The 22,324-nt window shown below is 38.0% G+C and overlaps 2 protein-coding genes across 2 annotated transcripts in view; both read right to left on the bottom strand.

The window, feature by feature from the left end:
- The window catches only part of CFAP43 (cilia and flagella associated protein 43), a 49,847-nt gene extending 28,790 nt beyond the window's left edge, over positions 1-21,057 (bottom strand). Inside the window, exons 1-11 of the mRNA XM_075506581.1 lie at positions 20,945-21,057; positions 17,541-17,794; positions 16,623-16,719; positions 13,629-13,796; positions 12,069-12,219; positions 7,198-7,348; positions 5,129-5,191; positions 3,919-3,998; positions 3,083-3,214; positions 1,956-2,072; positions 753-833 (exon numbers count right to left, since the gene is read on the bottom strand). Of these exons, the coding sequence (XP_075362696.1) occupies positions 753-833; positions 1,956-2,072; positions 3,083-3,214; positions 3,919-3,998; positions 5,129-5,191; positions 7,198-7,348; positions 12,069-12,219; positions 13,629-13,796; positions 16,623-16,719; positions 17,541-17,794; positions 20,945-21,057 (1,407 nt within the window). The remainder of the gene's footprint in view (positions 1-752; positions 834-1,955; positions 2,073-3,082; positions 3,215-3,918; positions 3,999-5,128; positions 5,192-7,197; positions 7,349-12,068; positions 12,220-13,628; positions 13,797-16,622; positions 16,720-17,540; positions 17,795-20,944) is intronic.
- A 562-nt stretch (positions 21,058-21,619) lies between these two features.
- ITPRIP (inositol 1,4,5-trisphosphate receptor interacting protein) overlaps positions 21,620-22,324 on the bottom strand; it is a 49,301-nt gene continuing 48,596 nt past the window's right edge. The window contains exon 3 of the transcript XR_012776136.1: positions 21,620-21,685. The gene's annotated coding sequence lies outside the window, so the exon portion shown is untranslated. The remainder of the gene's footprint in view (positions 21,686-22,324) is intronic.

Raw genomic sequence — 22,324 nt, 5'->3', positions numbered from 1 at the left:
TTCTTTTACTATTTAAAAGTCCCTAAAATTTGCAGAAGAAACCCCAAGTGGTTTATCTAAAAAACTTTTTTTTAAACAAAGAAATTATTTTAGAGACATCGTAGGCATTTTTACCTATGCTCTGTATCTACATATCAAAAGCTAATTCTGCACTCCTCAGAAAAAAAAACATTATATCCACTATCCAGATTTTAAGTGAAAGAACTTCCACCTAAATAAAACAGTGAGTGCACTGTTATATGTACAGCTGTTATAGAAGGGGATTTTTTTTCTCACTATGTCAGATTTCAGGGTTTGAATGCATCTTAAATCAGGACAAAGCTTTAGCAGTTTGAAATACTTTTATCAACTCAATTCCTAAAACCTGTTTTTCAGATCAGTCAAGGCATTTAGTTTTTATACAACTGAAACTTCTCCTTTCAGTTCTGACACTGAACTGAATAAAAATTGAATAAAGTAATATCATAAAAATGTAGATTGTTCTTTACAAATATATGCTTAAAGACATATCACTAGGACATTAAGTTGAAATGTTTTCTCTGCTTTATGGCTGAGTTAAATACATGATTAGTTCAAGGAAACATTCTGAAAGATGATCTTTTTTAAATCTCTTTCATGGGTTGTTCAAAGACACTACTGAGCTTTCCTTGACACTGGTTGATCCAAATCTGTAGAATATTATGCTATGAACTGAAAAATATTAAAGAAAATATTAAGTATCAGTCACTATATAAGCTCCTGGTTACATGTACCTCAATATCAAGGTTCAGCTTGCTGAGGCAAGTTCCATCTTCCAGGAACCAAACTTGTACTTCACCTGAAATTGTTACAGACTGTTGAACAGAGAAAAACATAGTCAAAAGAGGGTGGAATAACCAAATAGTCTGTGGAAGTGACTAGTGATCTTCTATAGAATATAAATTCAACTAATGTCTGAGCATAGCAGATCAAGGGTTACTAGTTTTGCTTGGAATTATCTTGCTTTTCCTTTAAGTCCAGTTGCTGCAAGGTACACCTACCTAAGGAAAATGTTTAATAATTTTTGTGAATTGCTGCAACTACAGGAATGGTCTTTAAGCAGAATGAGACAGTCTAGAGCAAAACAGGCAAGCTTGATCAATATTAGCACTCCCACTATTCAGCTAGCAATAGAAAAGCCTGCTTGTAGTTTTCTTTGCATAGGAAAGGGCTTAAGGTGAGGTCTTGTTTCCTCACATGAAAAATTATGCATATCATAATGGTGCTTGAGTTCTTCTTATATCCAGGCAATTTTATAATTCCACAATAAAGTATGGCTAGAGATCAATCAACCCTCACATTACTCATTCAGAGTCAGGTAAAATTTATCATTCCCATGCTAAGGAGAAGCAAACAGATTGAGCAAACCCAACTGATTAAGACCCCAGGGTTCCTAGGCTGGCCTGAAGAATTCACAGCCTAGAGATGCATCAGACTTGCTGGCTAAAATATATGTCTTGCAGGAGTCAAAGACATAGGAGGAAAACAAGGAATTTCTGAGAACGGACAGATCCATGAGTAAAGGCCTTCTTTGTCCCTGGAGCCAGGACAGAAGCACCTCTCAGGCTGTTCCAATTTGTGCTGAAGGCTGGAAAGATCAGTAGGAAATTCTTGTTCCAACATCTGTTGTCTGAATTGAATCCACCTTTTGCTCAGCCATGTTCCTGAACTACAGTGAGTCACACAAATCAACAGCAGAACCAATATGACATTTTAGCAGCCTGTGAATTACCCACCCTGCATTCTAGGGCAAATTCTGACCCTTTTATAGTCCATACCTGAATTAATGCCATTTACTTCCTTAATGAGAAGTTACACAACTGTAACATATCAGAACAGTCCCAATCTCTTCAAGGCTTTTGATTTTGTGCTTTAGCAACATATTGGTTACCTGAAAAGACCCACTATTATATATAAGAAGGAATACCATTTCTTACCACACAGTAGGTGTTCCCTGGAGTAAGAAAATCAGCTGCCAGAAAATAACTGCTGCATGCATCCAAGAGTTTGACAGCTTCTCCACTGTGGGCAGGTTTGTAAGTATAGACTGTCCCCTGACAAATAAAAAGAAATAATCCATCACTGGGCTATGAAACTTTTCATTAAAAGCTTTCAAAGACTTCAACAAAAAATACCCATCTTTCTGAGCTTCATTCTTTAAAGTTTTATATTTGACTCTAAACTGAGGTTAAAAGTACCCAGTAATACTCAGCTGAATTTAGTGGATTATATTAACTTACAGTAGCTGAAGATCAGGTTAGTTCATTTTAGTCATATTTTCAAGAAGTTTTGTTTCTCAAAATTGCTTTAATAAAATAATTTAAAAACATCCTATTTCATGCTACTCCAGGAATCAATAAATATTCTAAAACAAGATAAAACACAAATCATAAATCTTAAGCTTTAAGAGATGTTTTTATCTAAAGATCTCAACGCCTCTTAGAAACAATGCATAACTAATATGGACAAAGATTTTAGAATTTCTCTACTCATTTTACAAAAGGAGAATAAAATCAGAGAGAGTGTGACCAGAGTTACCATTGCACTGCTGTCCTGAACCCAGAACCTCCTCACACACATACACATACATTTCAAAAATATTTGAAGAGCTTTAAAAATGCCAATATAAATTATTAAAGGTCTGGATAAATGGGTGGAATTTGAGGATTTGGGACCCTTGTGTAAGATTTCTGGACATCAGGCTGGTCAAAGAAGGATCTTGGACTGGGTTGCCAGACAAATTCGAGTACATGCACAGAACAACTCTACTGCATAGCCAGACCCTGAACATGTACTCCACTGTACACACACAAGTATTTCTGTTGGGAAATCTCAGCATTAGGTACTTTATAATCCACCATCTGTAGGAGACAATTGTTCTGTGCTTCATTAAAAATCTTTCCAATCTTTCATTAAAAACACAAGATGGACTACGTTCACCTCTGAAATAATTTGTTGACTTGCGTGATTACATTACAGACATTTCGTACTAGCAGTATCAGCATACACATAAAGAATCACAGGAACATCCCATTACATAACACTATTATCTCAAATGACGTACCTGGTCAGTGACAAGCAGAAGTACGGTGTAATTAGGAGAGAATATGAGGCTGGATATGGGTTGTAAGATATCAGCGCAGATTTTCATCTCATACTGCAGATCTTTGATGTGATAAAAGAATAAGATGCCCTCCTGCACAGAAAAGTACAAGTCCACATCAGGTCTACATCACTTATCCTAGCCCACTCTGGCAAACCGAACTGCAAGAACTTCTGAAAATCTCTAAAGTAACAGTGTTTAACTGTATCCCATCACTAATGGTCTCATTTGCCTTTATTATGTTTAAATCCAGATTACTCTTACCCTGGATAATAAATCTATTGAAAAATGAAGGTGTTCTTTAATACAAGTCTTAGTAACAGTCCAGGTTTGATAACAACAGACTCTCTCATCAGTTAATACTTAAGATTCCATACTGGGTTTTTTGAGACGGTATAAGAATTTGTCCTGCTCTTAAGCAGTAATGTACAATGGCATTGTCAGTTTGGATTAAATATTGAGTTAGATCTTGCACAAAACAATTTGGCAGTTCTATTGGCCGTTTTCTCTCCTTTCCTCTTTTTTGTCCATCTTTCTTTTCTGTTCCTCTAAAATACTCTTGGTCTTTTGTTAAAAATAGGATTGTACGGAATCTCTTCCCACCTTGCTCCCTTCCGATTTCTTGTCTCAAGTCTTAACAAAGAAAATATATACAACACCAGAGACGACCTTTATAGTTCTGCAGCCCTCCACTTTTTTCTAACTCTTGTCTTTGCAGTGAACTCTGCAAATATACTCCATCTGAATGATGATTTTCACACAATTAGAGCAAGTTAAAAGCATAAAGGATGCCTTACACTTCCAGCTGCGTACAGTCCCTCATTACAAAATGCCATGGCAAATAAAACTGGTTTTTGCAGATCCTTTGGTTTGCTACCTGAGAGCACAAAACCAACATAAAATATCAAATTTAATTTATTGCAACAATGCGTCTCAACTTCAAATCTGGGATGATTTCCTATTTGTGAGTAAAAAGGCTCCATGGGCTATATATTTTTTGGACTTTCTGCTGTGATAATGAATGAGAAGGTTGGTATACATAATTTCAAGTGACAGTACTACTGTGGTCTGATGAACTAGAAATTAATTTGAGAAATCATTTGATTTTGTAAAGGCTGCTAAATAGCCACATTAAAGTTTGTCAATAACAGAATCATAGAGTCATTTAGGTTGGAAGGGACCCTAGAAATCCTCTGATCCAACCTCCCACTCAGCACAGAGCCAACTTCAAACTCAGAACCAATTTCAAAGTTAGATCATGTTGTCCAGAGTCATAACCAGCTGAGGTCTGAATATACCCAAGAACAGAAATTCCACAGCTTCTCTGGGCAACTTCTCCCAATGTCTGATTACCTTCACTGTGAAAGTATTTTTTTCCTAATATCTATGCAAAATTTCCGTTGAAGCAAACTGTGTCCTTTGCCTGTCTGATTGCACCTTCTCTGTAACCTTTCATTAGGTAGCTGAAGCAATACTAAAATCCCCCATTTCCTTTTCTCCAGGCTGAACATAGTTCTCTTAGCCCATCTTTGTATATCATGTACTTAGACTCTGCAATAAACTTTGTGGCCCTGTGCTGAACTTCATCCATTATGTGAATATATCTTTTTTTGTACTGTGGAGCCCAAAACAAAGTGTTCAAAACAAACCCCTAAATCCTAACTCAACCAAATTACAAGTGATTGCAGTTCTAAAAAAAGTTACTAAAACTAAGCAGTAGGGAACCTATTCTAGCATCACTTATTCCAATTTAAATTAGAATGAACAGAAATTATTTAACTGCCACTGTGTCTCCTGAGGCTATTCATTTGGCTATCTATTAGTACAAAACCTATTAATCATTTGTCATGTAAACATATAAAAGATTGCCATCAATGTGTCTTGCAGAGGCCAATGTGAGCTCAGTTTTTCTAACCAGTGGCTTCCAGCTGCACTCACATATTATTACTCCCAGACATCACTGGTGCTGCCTAAAAATCTATTAGCTTGATTTGAACATGGAAATACCTTTCTTTTTCTGTACTTCTCTACGAACATATGACACCACGTCCGATATTTTACGCATGTATTCTGCACAAAAGAAAACAATTTATAACATCAACTTTGTTTATATGTCAATATTGCAATAAAAGTCAGTTGTATTCCAGTCTACTGAAAAAAGGCCAGGTTCAGTATACTGAATCAAAAATGTGCATTCTTGCCCAATATCCACCATTTCTGTCACTTACGTAACAGAGCAGGCTTCTTCCTTCTGTGATTCACCTTACAGCTGTAAAAGGGAGATAGCAATACTTGGCATGGAGAGTGGTACAGATGCAGATTTATCTATCTTCTAGTGCTAAGTTCTGGTATTGTTATTTCTAACCATTATTTTTTTTATTTGATGTACTTACAAAGGAAACTTCAGTCAGTCTGAAAAAAATGCCCAAGTGAAATGGTGTGGTTGCTTATGATTCTGTTTGTAACACCGTAACAGGAATTTAGCACATGCTTAAAATTGGACATGCACTTAAGCATTCTGCTAAATAGATACAGATTGCAGTATGTTTTAAATTAAGGAGATGCTTCAGTACAATATGAATATAGACAATTTTGTTACACAGTTTTAGGACAGGACTCAAAGAAGAATATATAGGCCAAGGAAAAGCCTGAATGGCAAATATTCTTGTTGCCTTCTACTGAACTGGCAAAAACATTTCTGGTCACACCTCAGCTTTTTATTTGTTGATGACTTCCAACTGGTAAACTTAAAACTCTGAAAATTTCAAAAGCAGAGAAATATTGCGGGTTTGTTGGGTTTTTTAAGAGCAGCCTTCTGTTTCTGTGTTAACGATCAAAACTGAGCAGAGATACAGTACTTCGGGGAAGGCAGGGATACTTGCTGCAGCTTAAAAAAATAATGTATTACATGGCAAAAGAAGAAAACAAGATTATCACCAGCCTGTCTCTTAACACTGATTCAGTGTTTATTAGAGAAACAGTTCTATGCTGGTGTACAACAAGGTATTACCCAGCTCTAGTGCTAGGGAGAGGCATATTCCAGTACTCCTTTTAGACCTGACTGAACTAGTGAACTTCATGTGCACAGTAGGACTGATCCCTGCAAAGGATGATAAGGTACATGTTGCCATTGCCAGAACACTTTATGCCAGCTGTGTCTCACTCTCCTCCATCTTGGGAGCCCTCTGAATGGGCACAGAAGGGTAACATGTGGCAGGCAGCACAGGAGAGACCTCAGGATTCCCAGAAAAAAGAAGGCATGGAATGGGCTGCTGTTGCCAGAAAACTTTAGTCAGTCACTAGCCTGCCAAAGGTCCCCATGAAAAAAGACAGGCGGGAATATATATATAGGGCAGACAAATTGCCTCGGCAAGTTGCAGTCAATCTGAGGGACATGTACTGAGTCCTCCGATTCTAGAAGAAATTAAAAGCAGATTTCGTTGTTTGAAGCCAAAGACATCTTCTGTTCATGCTCTGTGCTTCATACTTTCTGCAGTAAAGCCTGATAGTCTTTACAGCCTTGTTTTCATTAGAAAATAGTTTATGTAAGAGCAGACCTTAAGGAATTCTATTAAGCAACATTACATTAAATTCAGTTTTGTTGTTTGAAGACTCATCATGAGTCTTCAAAGATCTGTTCTAACATTATTTAACATACCAAATGAGGACAATCCAATATTTCATGCAAAATAAATTATTGGTACTTAACTAACAGTAAAAAGACTGTGTATAGCTGGTATATTAATAGTTTAATGTTAATCTAGTAGGACTGGTTCATAAGATATGGGCTCCTGGAACTATTGTTCCTTGTATCAGTTTTGATGTGTTTAGAGCTTGTTCTCTTTTTTTGCCAAAGAAAAATGAAAGCCATTTATTAGGTGCTAAAGAAACCCACACAGAAGTTCACAAGACATTCTCAAATGTTTATCATACTAATAAAAGAAATATGGTTCTACAATATAGCTTTACAGTTTCTGTAAGGTACACAATAGGAGAACAGAAGCAAGCAAAAAAAGCTTTCACCTATTCACTTTCCTCCCTACTTGAATAAAACACACAATGCAGCTATTTCTTACCAGGCAGAGGTTTTTGTTGAAGAACAGAAACACTGCATGTCTCAGCATCAATTGCCAAAACATATCCTTCTTTACAGCCCATGTAAATTTCTGAGGCCGCAGTCCAGCAGTGGGCAGTAGGATGCACTGAAGGCTTAATATAATTTCTAGGCTTCAGCACAGAAATAAACAAGTTCAATCAACAATTGACAAATACCTGTACAAGCAGTTACATATATTTTAAGGCAAAAAAAAAGATCATTACCTCATAGAGTCTCACCACTTGTATAACATCAGCCTTATTTTATTCAGTCATCCCTTCACTGAGGCTAGTAACTTGAGAAACAAGAACATTTTCCAGAAAAGTCTATGTATGGAGATAGTGGTGGTGAACTCGACTCTCTCCCTAGAAGCTTGTTTAAATGATGAATTCTATTTTCATTGAAAAAATTATATATTTTTAAATTTGAATTTATCTGGATTTATTCTCCAGCACTTGCATCTCTTACAGTTTTGTCCTCTATCTTGGAAATCCCTCCGGTATCTTCCCTACCCTCACAAAGATACTGACCTACCATAACCAGATCATCTCCCAATTTTTTCATGATAAAATTATGATAAAATTCAACACATCGAGCCCCTATAATTTTTTTTAACATCTGAATAGCACTGGAAGCCCAGATTGAAATGGTTACCCACTATGACCTCACCCTGAAAAATGCTTTTCAAACTTCTTTACAGAATAGTCTTCCACTTTGTAGACATAACCTGCACATGTGATCTTGCATACTTGGCAGTACTAAAAAACATTTTGTTTGAATGGTTTATCTTATCATATATTCCAAATTGCTCTGTAAAACAGCTCTGTCAACCTTTGTGTCATCTGCAAATTAGTTCTAGCAATATCCCTGCCACAGACTTCCTATGTGCCTTGAATTTCATTTTGCTAAAATAAATCTCATAAATCTGTCATCCATAAAACAGGAAGAACATAACTTCTCCACCAAATATTATTAAAGACAGTGACCTGTTCAGATACAACAGTAATAGGGGTAATATAAATACCATGATTGGAAGAACTAGATTGAAGAGAATTCGTGGAGGGGGAGAGTGGAACAAAACACAAGAAAACCTTGGGAGAACATTTAAAAGAGAAGACTCAAAGAACCATGCATGTGAGTAGAAGTGGTGAGGAACACTAGACAATATGATGGATGAAAAAAAAAGAAGAGTCTATAATTCTATAAAACACCTGCTGTCTCACTAAAGGTTCTATAAAAGAGGAAATATGGATAGACTTGTGATGAAAACATAAGCCAGAGATTCATAAGTACCTACATTTCATTAGTAAAATATGCCAAGGACTTGCTATATGATTCTGGGTAAGTAACTTACTATTTATGCTTAGAAAGCATTTTGAATTTCTCAGGGGAAAATGTTACAGAAATAAAGTTTATTAATATTTACTTTATAAATCAAATAGAACTCACAGTAATAAATCTGTAACAAATGGGGCTTTACATCATCCAGAGAAGCATTTAATATAGGAATTTTCACTGATTTTATGAGGCTTGAACGTCACAAATCTTTGGGAAGGTTGTAACTGAACTACTGTGAATCAGAAGCTTCCTGTGTAAAGACAACTTCTGTAATGTTCCTTTGGACCTGCTGTCATGATTGTCTTTACACATAAACTAGATAAAATATCTTAATCCCAGGATGAGATTATGTAGATCCCAAACCAGGTTGCTTCTTGAACTGTGCATTGGTACAGTGGTACACAATAACCATAATGCTGTCTTTTTTTGAACTTCTCTCCTTTTTGAGTAGCACCTCTTCAGAGAAAAAAATCCATGATGGATCCTTGTCATGAAAAGTTTTATAAAAAGACAAGGGAATAAAATTGGTACTGGGGACGAAGTGGAGTCAAGTGGTCTTGTCATGGTAAAGCATATTCAGAAAACTCAGGTCCCAAATGTAAGAAATACTGAAACAAAACTAAATCGATCTAATGCAAGAAAGAAAAGGATTGAAAGCTGTAGGATATTCCAATTCCTTTCACTCTGCTGCCCCGTTGTGGTTACACTTTGGTACACACCCAGCCTCAGGATCTTGTTCTAGAGTATGGAACCCTAACGTTTCAAAGCAGCAGACAAGTGCACTGCAATGGGCTCCCTTTTCTTACTTGCCTCTCACACATTCCTTAGGAGTGGGTTACAGCCTCCAAGGACCATGGACTACAGGTTGAGGACAATTCCTTTAAATAATAGACTAAATAAATGTTTCTCCACTTTGGATGCTTACATCAACGTGAAAAACATTGATCTCAACTGACTCGGAAAGAACAAAAATCCTTCTGTCGAATTCTGTGGAGATAAGGGAGAGCTTCATCAGGCCAAGATACTATTCCCACTGCATTCAGCTGAATGCACCTCATTAACTACCACAGGAGAAGCAGGTTTTCTCTTACTAATTAAAAACCACTGATAATAGTAGAGAGGAAAATAACTCCAAGGTATTTACAAATGTCGAGGTACAGATTTTAGGCCAGAGTCTGCTCATAAACAGTTGTAATGGTATACAAATCATCAGTGATAGTAACCATTGATACATCTGCCGCAGCAGCCTGTCAATTTATAAAGACAGTGAAGAATGGTAATTATAGCACCTCCGTTTTGGACAGCCTGGTCCTTTACAGCAACTGTAGTCCAAAGATATCTTGATATCTGAGGAACTCAGCAAGTTCAGTCATTTCAATCTCTCTCAAAGTTGCTGCATTAGACACTTTTCAACATAAGGATCTTGATAAAACAGTATTTCAAAGTAGTATGGTCTCCATCAAGTATATTCTGATCAACTTGTGCAGGAATTGCTTTGCCAAAACTATATGTTCCATGTTGGGGTGCTGGAAGGGGGTGCTTAACCTGACAAGACATATGCGTGCAATTCCCCCCCCAGTGCGGGTGGTTACAAGATCTAGTTGTGGCTCAGTTTTTCTGCTAGGTTAGAGTTGGAGCATATATGCACAGGCAAACATGGAGGGAAGAATTAGCACTGTAAGGCACCATAAATGCAAGTCCTGCAAAAAATTACTCAGCTATCATAGTCTGGAGCAAGGTGAAAACATGCCAGAAATTGATCCAGTGCTTCCCGGTGCTAAACTGTGAGTGTAGCACCTCACAATTTAGTACACAGGAAACAACCTACCACCACAACAACAAAAGGAACAACAACGGCTTGTATTTCTGCAAAAAAATTTAATTTCTAAATAATCTGATGTTCATTACCTTGTCAATATTCACAACCAAAATATTCCCATCTAGGGAATTTGGACAGTAAATAACTATCAAAATATTTACCATGTAATTTGAAAGAAAAGGAAATCTTCGTCAAAGACTAGTAGAACAATCTACGCTTACTCCAGGAATATTTCTGTGTATAAGGAGAACATAATCACCCTGAAGGTGCTAAAAAGAAATCTATTTTTTTCTGAAGGCGGTTGGGAATGCAAAGACCCTATAGTGGTATCTAGAATGGTTGAAAGCACAAACTTTTTCCATGTGGAAAATTTCACGACATGGTTCTGCAAGTTCAAGCATAAGAACCTACCATTCCTGAATGGAATAGCAGCCATTTAAGGACAGAAAAATTCTATTAAGCCTCACAGACCTAATATGGCAGTTGTTTTTTTGCCCAATACCTCTCGTAATTCACTTTACAGGCTGAAGAACAAAGTGTTTTTTGCAGTTCATCATCTGCACATAATACAAGAGGCAGTAAGGCAGAAGAAAAAGGCAATGCTCCTGATGAGCATACATTATCTTCATTTTTCATGTTCTAAGTGATCTGAAATATAAGCAGCTCATGTGTGATCAGCATCAGTACAGGACATTTGTTTGTAGTTATTCATTGTCCTAGAAACCAAGGGCATCAGCAGTTACACAGCTAAAAACCTCTGCGAAACTGAATGCATGAAGCCATGACAAGAGGATGAGGTCAGGAAAGCATCATTCCCTATTTTTATTTTTTATTCTGCTCTACAAGAAAAGTTTATGGCAGAAAACTGTGGTATACTAATCTGATAATACAGAACTCACATTTGTCCATTGAAAAGACAATAGTATAATGCCACTATCATCTTAGGCATGGTAGTTTTGGTGTCTCATATATATCACAAGCCACCAAATAGAAATTGAGGGTCTTAATCTTAAAAAGAATCCCAGATTTGCAAGTTAAATGTTTTCACACTGGCAGATGCTTCTAGTTGGTAGTCAGGTGAAAGTAAATTTCAAACAAAATGAGAACGCTTTTGAAGCCTCTCAAAAGAGGCATCTCAAGGGAGGTTAACAAGTAAATGATCAAATACAAGCAAGACAAATGGGCAGGTCCAACACTGACAGTGGCATGGAAATGTATTTCAGAAGTAGGGGTTGCTCGCTGGAATAAAGCCTTCAATATTTCCATAGCTTAAGATATTTTCAGAGTCAAAAAGAAAACAAATCTCAAAGGGAAGTAAGGATACCTTAAGGTTACTAGCAGTTAGCATGGGAATAGGTTTTCAAGGTTTGAGCAGGTCATATTAGCTTGGGCATGGTTAAATGCTGACATGTTTATACTGCTTCTGGGATACAGATTAGTACCTTCACTGCACAGATATATTACTATGCTAGGACCTGTGTCAGAAATCTCTTCATTGTACTGCACTGTGCAGTAGCAGCACATCTTGTAAGTCTCCTGTCAAAACAGATTTCAAAAATATTGTTGAGACAATATATCTATTTACTGGGTTGCACCTGTTTAACAGACATTAAAATTATTAATTTATTAACATCCGTTTACATAAAAAGTATAATGACTTGGAATAGGAAGAAGGAAAAAAAATCAGTAACTACCATGAAAGTTTCTGCTTCATCTCCTACCAGTCCAGCAATGGCTGAAACTGGCAAATCAGGGCCATGGTACGGATCTTCACTATGAGAAACTGGGAAAAATAAATCCTTATGAGGACTGATGGACCCTTGTCCATCAGGGAGTTTCACAGGGCTGTGAAAAAGCAAGAGACACTGTCTGAGGAGAAGAAATATTATGAATATTAAATGCTGATACAAAACTGAGAAGTGTGTTTTCAAAACTTTGAGACACAAACTTAGTTAATGAGCTTTACTTCTGCAAGAGTAATGGAGGTTTGTTGTAGACAATCATTCTACATGGCACATACCGTTTCACTGAAAAGTAATAGTAATTCTACTACAAAAGAGGAATGTTCCTAACTGGCAGAAACGGATTGCCATGTTCTAGCTCAGTGTCTTTTCTTGTTGCCTTGTATAAACAACTATTCTATGTTACTGTTTCCTTATTAACCAGGATTAATAAAGTCGCACACCTAAATTGCATATGCTGTGAGGATTCATGCTTAATGTTTATTTGGAGAAAGTTCAATGATGATGAAAAATTATTAGTAGTATTTGCCTGTTGCACTCTGGTAATCAGCGTATGAGTGGCTGTTACAATGCAGGAGTTGAGGATTCTATAGTTTACAAACTATGTTCATTTATGACTTGGAAAAAAATTATGTAAAATAAACAGTTCTCAGTGGAGGTTTAAACTCTACTGGATGGAATGAAAAGTGAAGAAAAAGGAGTATATATGTATTTTCACATGTGTACTCTATAATGACAAAAGACAAAAACCCCTTCCGTATTCTTTTCAGATAGCAAATTAAGACCTTCTCTATACTTTCACTAGTATAACTGTATCAGTGACAATATGTTGGTTATATTCAGAGTTAACAAGATTAAACACACTTGAGAATGGTAGAGTAGCTGCCACTGAAACAGCATAGGTATACTTCAAGGACTTCAACTTGAATGATACATACTACTTCTATGACAGCCTCAAAAACCCATTTCAGCATAAATAAATTCTAGGTTTGCTGTGCTCAGTGAATTGCATTGACAGAGCCACCCCCTCTGGACCTATAATTTGGTCACACTAGATGGAAATCACACAGAAAACCGATACTGCTTTTGGTACAATTTGTGATTACAACAACATACTGTTTAACTATGCTTAGTAGGAAGCAACTTGATCCAAATTTGGTGGTTTCATAGTTACAGAAGCAGTGCTCAACATAGCCACTTGCAGGAAAGCAGTCCAGGCACTACCTTAATTCAGTCAGCAGCTTTTGATAGAGGCTGCCAAAGCAGCTGATTAGTATTAGCTTCATGATGTGCATAATGTGGACATGTGAGTGCTAAGAAATGAAATCATAAATTCAATTCACTTGATTGACTAGACAGATTCACACTGGTTGTGATTTAGCAATTACTGATTGCAATTGCTAGGTCAACTAAATTGGATGAAATTCTTTGCAAACAGATGTAGGTTGCTATTCTTAGTTATTAAAATATACTTCTAGATTTTTCTCTTAACCTGAAGGGTGTTCCACTTACTTTCGCTTAAGGTGATGCTCATCATTATTCCTTTCAATATGCCAGATAGTAACGGAGCTCTCATTAACAAAACACAGTTGTTGCCAATTCATAGGGTTAAAACTTAAAGAGGTTGCTGTTACCCCTGGCTGAGACTCACTGCACAGGAGGATATTTTCTTGCCAGTTCCTTCATTAAGGAGAGTAAAAGAAAATCAAATCCATGAAATAAGTCAAAAACACTCAAGCCAAAGATCTGGACGTGATTATGACTGACATTCAAGATCAAGTTTGGAAAACAAATACTTTGTCACTGACAAAAAAATTTCTGCTGTCAAACAAGTTAGGTCCTCTTGAGAATGAAAAGGAGGCGGTTAATTAGCCACACATAAAATTATTACTGCTACAAAAAGATTGAATAGTAAAATTATTTTGAAAACTGACATTTTAGAAACATTATCATGCACTTCCTTTTGTGAAAAGACCAACAGACTCAAGAGACATGGATTTTTTTTTCATCAGTTCCATCAGTGACTACTTGAATGGGCCCAAACAGTTAACTCTTCAGCACCCCAGACCTCAGCCTTGCTTTTCAAACCTGTAAAATGATGATTATAATGCTTGCAGGCTTGCAGTTGGAAGCTATTATAATTAGGAAATAAAACACAGTCAGCCTGTGATTATCTATGGATGAATTACTTAGGTAATACAGTAATTGTGTTGTGAATGCAGACATACAAGCTATGGCTGCATTAACTAAGTTAGCACAGAACAGGGCAGAATTTGCATGGGGCTGTTATGTATAGCTGACACAAGCTTGGGAATCTGCGTTCCACTGACTTTTCTTTTGTCCAGTGTAACCTATTTTATGTTCTTACCATCTAATTTGCATATTTCTCAATTATCCAGATTAATTCTTGACTGCATTTGCATTTTTAGGTGCTGTCCAAGAACTCATTAACATCATTTGAAGAAAATGGTTAAAACTGTTTCTTAATTTCTTGGACAATATATCTGACTGTTAAGCTAAATAACATTTATAGCTTTAGTATTTGTCATTACTGCTGAGAAGAAAAAAACCTAAAATGCATACACTGCTGTAAATGGATTTAGTATAATCCTGTTGTTCTGGCCTGTAATAAATTCACTCACAGAAACAGATCAGGATGCAAGACAATGTTTAATATTGATAGCATATGCAAAAAATGAGAAGTATTCACACATACACAGTAACTCTCATTAAAATTACAGAAAGCTATAAGCTGCAAGTCTTGCTTTAAAAGATATCAGTGTAGCTCGCTCTCTAAAGATGTCAGCATGTTCTCATCTCGTACCTAACAGATAGTGCCAACATTCTTTTATAGTAGATAATTTATTAAGATCTGAAACTATATGGTACATGTATCTGAAAAAGAATCTGGCATTAAGCCTCTCCTTTGAACAGAAAAGAATAAAGATATAGGGATAAACTATCTCAGATGAAAGGCAGCTTTTAGTTACCCATAAGCTTTCTATATTTTGAGACTGACATAACTTTCAGAACATCTCATACCTCTGATTCTAAACTATCTGCTTAAAATACAGGAACTGTGCAATCATCATATTGTAATGACACATTAAGAATGCTAAACATTGAGATTTCTTTCATCTGTATACACACATTTCTACAATGAATGCACAATTAATCCAATTGCAAAAATGAAGGTCCTGATCTCACAGTAAATTCACACACCTCTGTTCAAGTTATTATAAATTCTAAGTTTAACATCGTAAGGTAATTCTATTTTGTTACTAAATTCTTTCTGACTGGAATCTAGGATGGTTCTTTTATGACAATTAGCTGCTGATAGTCATATTCATGCTGATTCAAATAGGTTTAAATGGTTTGGCCTTGGAAATTGCCCACACTTCAAAGCATTTAAACATTTCTAGATATTTCCATTTTTAAGAATAATCTAGAGAAGTCTTTCAAGATGGTGGGTTTTTGTTTAAGTGCACACAAGGAACACATTAGACCATGTGTGTTATTTCTGCTGTAAGTGACAAGCATGTAAGCTCTTCAGGCCAGTGAGGCTGTCTTGCTGGTTTCTACTGTGATATACACACAGACATCCTTCCTGAACTACTGTGTATGGTCAGAGTTCACAGCAAATATTCTTCTTCTTCATAAGAGATAAAGAAGAGGCATCTGTAATAGTATGTACTATCATTACTAAAATTCTGAAGTTACAGGAGTTTCTGCCTCTTCGCTAATCATTGTACAAGAAAAGGTCATCATTACATTGGGAGTATACAGAATATTCCTTACATGTCCTTGCTTGCCTTCCTCCTACTCCACCCTGCCCATTTGTTTTGAAGAAGTGCTCAGACTCCACAGTTAATGGAAGCTTGCTGGCAATGGAGGCAAGAGCAGGATTATATTTTTACAGAAAATTTTAAAACATTAAATATTCTAACTTTCTGTATCTGCACCATATTATATAATATTTCTTTTCATGACGATGAGCAGAAAATTATGATCTAACGCAGTGACCCATCATAGTGTAATCACTGAACACAACTATAAGACAGAACTAATATCAAGCACAAGTAATTAAGAGGACCACTGAACAGTCCAGGGGGACAAAAAACTAGAAATAGGCTTTAGCACGCTTTTCCTCTTTTCAGCAGGCAACTTTCTTTCACAAACGGCATGGTACTCAACTTCCAAAGGTGAACAGATAATTTACTGATGCTGAAGACTTTAGAAGTACTCCAAAACACAAAATTTCAAAGAAGATAGAAGATAGCTGTAGCAAAGTAACAGTCATTCTGACTAGTGGCTACTAATGCTAGAAAATAAACAGCAAATTTGGTACAGAAATTTGCAGACAATGATCAATCAGAAAAAAAAAAGGAGATGAAGGCAACCAGTGTGTCTTCCACATTTGTTAACTTAATTTATGCTAAAACAGCACACACACAAAAATATGAATTAAATGTAAATGGTATAAGACATTTTTTTTTTTACTCTTACCATACTGAAAGAACAAATTCTGGGATTGAAGAGTAACTGGCTAGATATGGGCCTGCGAAACTAAACGCAAGTAAGGTGTAGTCCAGCTGAGCATTACCTGAAATGTAAAAATAAAGAACATGGTCTTTAATTGCCCTGGACTTTACTGTATACTATCACAGATAGAGTACTCTTCTCAGTTCCTTTAGATCCACTTGAACTCTTCAAAGACATTCCTCAGACCCCTGACTCCTTTGCTTCTCTCCAGATTATTTGATTTGATCATAAAAACGTTCCCTATGTATCACTGCTTGTATTTTTTTCAAATTTTTTCAATAATATCTTGAATTTGTAAAGCATTTTTCCCCCAAGTACCCTGAAATCCTTTGCAGTCATAATTTCATTCATATACATGAAATAAGCAAGTAGTATGCTCCTTATTTAAACAGCAAGGAAACTGAAACATGGGTAGGGTAAGCAACTTAACTAAGGAGAGAAATGTTATGAGGCAGGCAAAAATATACATTAAATCCCAGACTCCAAAGTTTAACTGCAAGAACCCTCATTCCTCTCACATGTCAGATTTCTCAATGTGGCTTTCAGCAGTCTGTTTGGAAGCCTACTGCAGTATGACTTTTTTTGGTTATTCTGACTATATTTTCCTAAAATGAATTCCATTTCATTCCATTTGTTTTCCCTTTAAAAAAGCTCCACTTTGTACTGTCATATTCCTCCCTAACTTGAGCCTAACTAAAGAGTAGCGCAGTGGAAAATTCCTTCCACTGCTTCCCATGTATCTTGTCATGAGACAGTTTCCTGTCATGAGACAGTTTCCTGTCACACTGTTTTTCAAGTCTTATCAAAAAAATCCTTCAGAAACTGGATTATTTAAGCATTGTTTTAATGAAATGGTGACTGGAAAGGTTACCACATCACTACCTTTTAATTCTGTCAGTTTACTCAGTTCTGGAAAAGTGTAGATATATATGATGGGATTCAGCTTCCGGTCCGAAAAGGCCAGCACTTGACTGTTCCCATTCACTGCAAAGGCTCCCACCTGGCCAGTCTGACACTGCAGCACTGTTGTCTTCTTTGTTTCAATGTCCAGGAAGAGGATATAATTGCCACAAGGGTAGCAGACAGTTTGATTGTTGATAAAGCCAAAGTTCTTGTTTGAGAATCCCTGAACCCAACTTAAGAAAGAGCAACTTAATGTTAAAACATTAATCAAAGACACACATTTCTCAAAATACTGCAAAAAACAGGATGTTGTAGCCTAAGTTACACTGAACTGATACTTGGGATGTTAGACTCATCCTCATACCAATGTTGCAAAACCACAATAACTTCAGGATCTAGTATTATGAATCACTAGTTCAGTGTTTTCAAAAACATAGGGTCAGTCTTACCCTGATGGAGTAACAAAGGACTGTCATAAGAACACAGAGAGATGGTTATATTTCTTTCAGTTTTCACTAAAAATAAAGTTAATCAGTTCATAGGCTCTGTTTTTGTACTCATATATCACAGTAATACAGTACACCTTTACTCTGAAAGAATTACACAGGTACAATCTGCACTGGGGACCCAGTTGTGTTTGCTTAACCTTTTTATACTTTCGTAGTTCATTTCATCCCTGTAAAATAAATACAAAGGCATGGCCTGTGTTTATATGAACCTAACCAGGAGGACTGTTCTGCTTTAAACATACCAGTACTTTAACATGGTAAAACTTTGGAATGTAAACAGGATGTGTTACACAAGTACTGAAATAAATTAGTGAAGAGGAGTCAGTTTATGAACTGACAGTGTATCAACAGATTCATAACTGCCTGCAGATGTTTTTACCTTTCAGAAAGTGGCTGGATAAACATCAGGTCCCCTTACCAAAGGGATTTGCATTCACCACTAAGTGAAGATGTCTGACTGAGCCACAGCTTAGCGGGCTAGGACCATGTTAGAAAAGTTTCAGCAGTGTAACACATACCCTCTGTGTACAACACTGCTGTTAGCACCTTCTCTTCTAATTTCTATTCAGAAACTTTCCATCTCTTCTCTTCTTCCAAATAAGAGCATTTGACTGGAAGAGATCTCTGTCCTCTGCAATTGCAAGCAGCATTTTTATATTCCCTTTCATGAACATAAGTCAGTCATAAGATCAGATCAGCTGCTGATCCTCTGTACTCTTACTAGAAGATTTACTACAGCCTCAGCACTCTTATAGTTAGGAACATGTTTAAGTGATTAGTCTTAAGATATTTATGTCCAGCAATAACTTCTCATTATCTTTTCTCAGTAGTTTCTGCTCTTGGCCTCTTTCACTACACACCAGAGGAGTAAGTGTAGCCAGAGGGGAGTGACCATGTGCTCGTGCAGATGAACTGGATACCATGGCAACAAAGAGGAGACATTTCAGCTGATGAATGTTTTTCCGGACCTTTTACACAAGAACTAGATGTATGACGTGCCATGGCACATAAGCAGACCTTTACAAACATGCTCACAGAACCAGCTCTATGCTTTTCTCCAACACTAGATCTGAACCAGTGGAAATTAAGTATTTTTAACTTCTGTTCACAGAGGTAAAATGAAGTCTAGAAAATATGTATGCAGGGATAAATTAATGGGATGACAGTGCAATTTATCATCCTTATACAACCAGTAAAGGCTTAAGGGGACAAGGATTGAGGCTGTTATCTGATGTCAGCTATGACTAGTGCAGTACACACTGAGGCAGGTAATTAGCCATGGCCCACCCACATGTTTTCCATGCTGTGTCTGTCTCCAGTTCTGTATAAACATTGTGTCAGAAGTATTTCAATCAAACTTTGCCAGCTGGTAAAATGTAGATGGGGCAAAGTAATTACAGTTGCTTGGAAATTTCCTTACAGGGCATTTTGCGACTGAAAAATACTAGTTCATACAAAACAGATTACATGAAACCATGAGTTTTGTCAAAGATCTGTCTTTTCTAAAGACACAGAACACAGCATTCCAATTGCCCACTGCAAAATAATTTTTGTCACTTTCTTCTAAAACTGATATGCATACTACTACTGCTAACATTAATTTATAAGAAAGGCAAACTTTAAACTTTCCTATTTTATGGAAATGGGCTTTGCTTCACATTCAATAGGGCTTAAATTCTTTTTTTATTTTGCATAATATTTTCATTTCGTAATGGCATTTTCACAAAGCAGAAAATGTGGGTCTCGGTTCTTCCAAGTAACACCAGCTTGCACAAGAGACCTCCTCTGAATAGCAATGACATGCTTCAGAGGATATCTTTTTTACTCTGCAAGTATCAGAACAGTTAAGGCTGAAGCCTGTTTCTCCTATTACTAGAACAAATAATTTTCTTTCCACGAAGTGTTGCACCTATAATTATGGATCTATGTCCCATAAGCATCAATGAAACAGCTGAAATACTTACAATGGACAAGGAAGTTTAAATATCTGTCCCATTACATAGAAAAAAATGCCTAAACACCTTAGATTGCTGTGAAAGTCTCAACCAAGGTGTGGCAGGACAGGTTTAATTCATCTACAGCTCCTATTTGTTCAGAACCAAAAAGCAAGTTGTTGGATTGCCAAGAGCTCTGGAAGAGAAGTGTTTTTATATATATAATGTGGGTTATGTTTGTGGGAAATGGAAATCCAAAAGTCTCTGACACGCAGGTTAAGATGCTGGGAGAGAAAGGTAGGAGTGAGGACTCAGAAGACCAGGAAAATTAAGAGCCATGGCAGGAGATGATGACAGTGGGGTTTAGGAGGTACAGAACAGCTAAGGAAATTCTAGAGGTTGAAGTAGTCTGGGTAAAACAGGAGGGAGATGCAGCCATTAACTGAACTGAACAGGTTCACAAGGCCAGGTACTGAGAAACAAAGCATGCCCCAAGAGTTCATCAGGATTGTGTGCTGCCAGAACCATTACCCTAGAAAAGACAACTCATGCCACACTTCTTACCAACTCATCAAGCTCCAGCTTAAAACTTACTCCCTGTTTCAGACCCTCCTTGTGCTAAGGGCAGAGAACCTAAATTTCATCCAAATCCACCAAAGGCTCAGTCCCTGCTATATGCTGCAGTGCAAGTACTTCTTTCCCTCTCCCCCTGCAACTACCTGCTGCCCTAACACAGACCCACAGCACAGCTTCCTCCCTTCCTTTCTCTGCTAGACCTTCCCTATTTCTGACAGCTGCATAGAGCTGATCTGGGGTGAGAGGAGCTGGGCTCCGGGGACACAGGACAGGACACCGGGCACCCCGCCGGGGCTGAGGGGCTCAGGAGTGTGCGGCGTGTGTGGAGGCCCGAAGTGCGCGGGCTGCCCCGGCCAGCCCCCACCTCACTTCCAGCGCGGCCTCGTCGGCCGAGGGGCAGAGGCGGCCACCCGGGACCTCGGCGCGAAGCTCCTCACTGGCCGGGCCCGCGCTCCAGACCTCACCGGCCGCCTCCATCCGCCTCACACCACCACCAGCTGCTTACATCGGTCTCTTAGGAACAAGAACGGCTTCTGCTATTAGCTGACACAACGCCTCCCGCCAGGCTTAAAACAGACAGCTGATTGGCCTGCGCCCTTGCGCCAACCAACCAATGAGCAAGGGTAGGTGTTTAAAGGGCCAGCAGCCGTAGAGGATGGAGCGTGTGGGGCTCCTGTGCTGGGCGGGAGATAAGTGGCGAGACGCGCTCTCTGTAGCATATCCCGCTGCTCTCACACGGGCACTGATCCGTGGCTGATGGGGTAATTCTGCCTGTGAGTCACTGATATGCGTGGCCTTTAACCTGGGTGATCGTTGCTCCTGTGTCTAGAGAGCAGGTAGCTTTATCAGGCCTAGAAGTGAGTCAGCTTTGGGGGAGCAACCGCGGGTTCCTTCCCTCGCTGCCCCACGGGTCCTTGCTGCGGCCGCACGCTCGCTGCTCCCGTTCCAGCGGCATTTGGCCTTTTCCTTAGTGAGACAGCTGTACCTGTTCTCCTGTCGCTTCTCTTGTTTTTCCTTTCAAAGTACTGCAGCTGGGGCAGTTTTGTTGAGGATGTGTAAGACAGTGCTCCTGAAGCTTCCAAGAAAGCTGGGGAGAAGTTTGCCCCTGGAAAGAAGAGGAAGTACAACTGTGATCTCTCTATATATACTTATGGCTTTTAGCATGGTAACACAGCAAGAACTTCCAAGTATTTTAAAAGTAGAATTAGCAATAACATCTCATTTCCCCTTTCCTAAAGGGAGAAGCGTTATTTAAAGTGTCTTGCTTGTTTGTGTTAGTTCGTTATTACTTATCTGTACAGTGGCAGTGTGCAGTTTTGTGATACTGCTGTGCACCCACAGCACCATGGAGCAACGATGGAGAGTAGCACTCCTATCCGGAGGCAGCAGGACAAGCCTGTACCTTACCTCTTGTCTCCATGGGTGCTCTGTATGCCACACAAAACCAAGATAGGATGAGGAAATGGGTTTATTTTTCCATGGTGCCTTTGAGGGGCTATCGTAGCATGCAGATTTTGTGATGCTGCTTTGGGTTCCTACGTGCCAGTCTTCGGGCTGTGAGTTGGCATGCTGCCTGTGTTCTTCTTAATTGCTAAAAGAAACTTCAAATGAATTTTCTCTGTTTTCATGACCCAAAATGCTGCTGAATCTTTCCTAAGGGCAGGCACTCAGAGGAAATGAGAAATGTGTCCTCTAACACAGTTTTTTTTTAATGCTCAGAGAAGCTATTTTGTTGGCAAAGGAC

This window comes from Mycteria americana, chromosome 6, assembly GCF_035582795.1.
Source record: "Mycteria americana isolate JAX WOST 10 ecotype Jacksonville Zoo and Gardens chromosome 6, USCA_MyAme_1.0, whole genome shotgun sequence".
In the NCBI taxonomy this organism is placed as follows: Eukaryota; Metazoa; Chordata; class Aves; order Ciconiiformes; family Ciconiidae; genus Mycteria; species Mycteria americana.
This window is presented reverse-complemented; position numbering and strand designations above follow the sequence as displayed.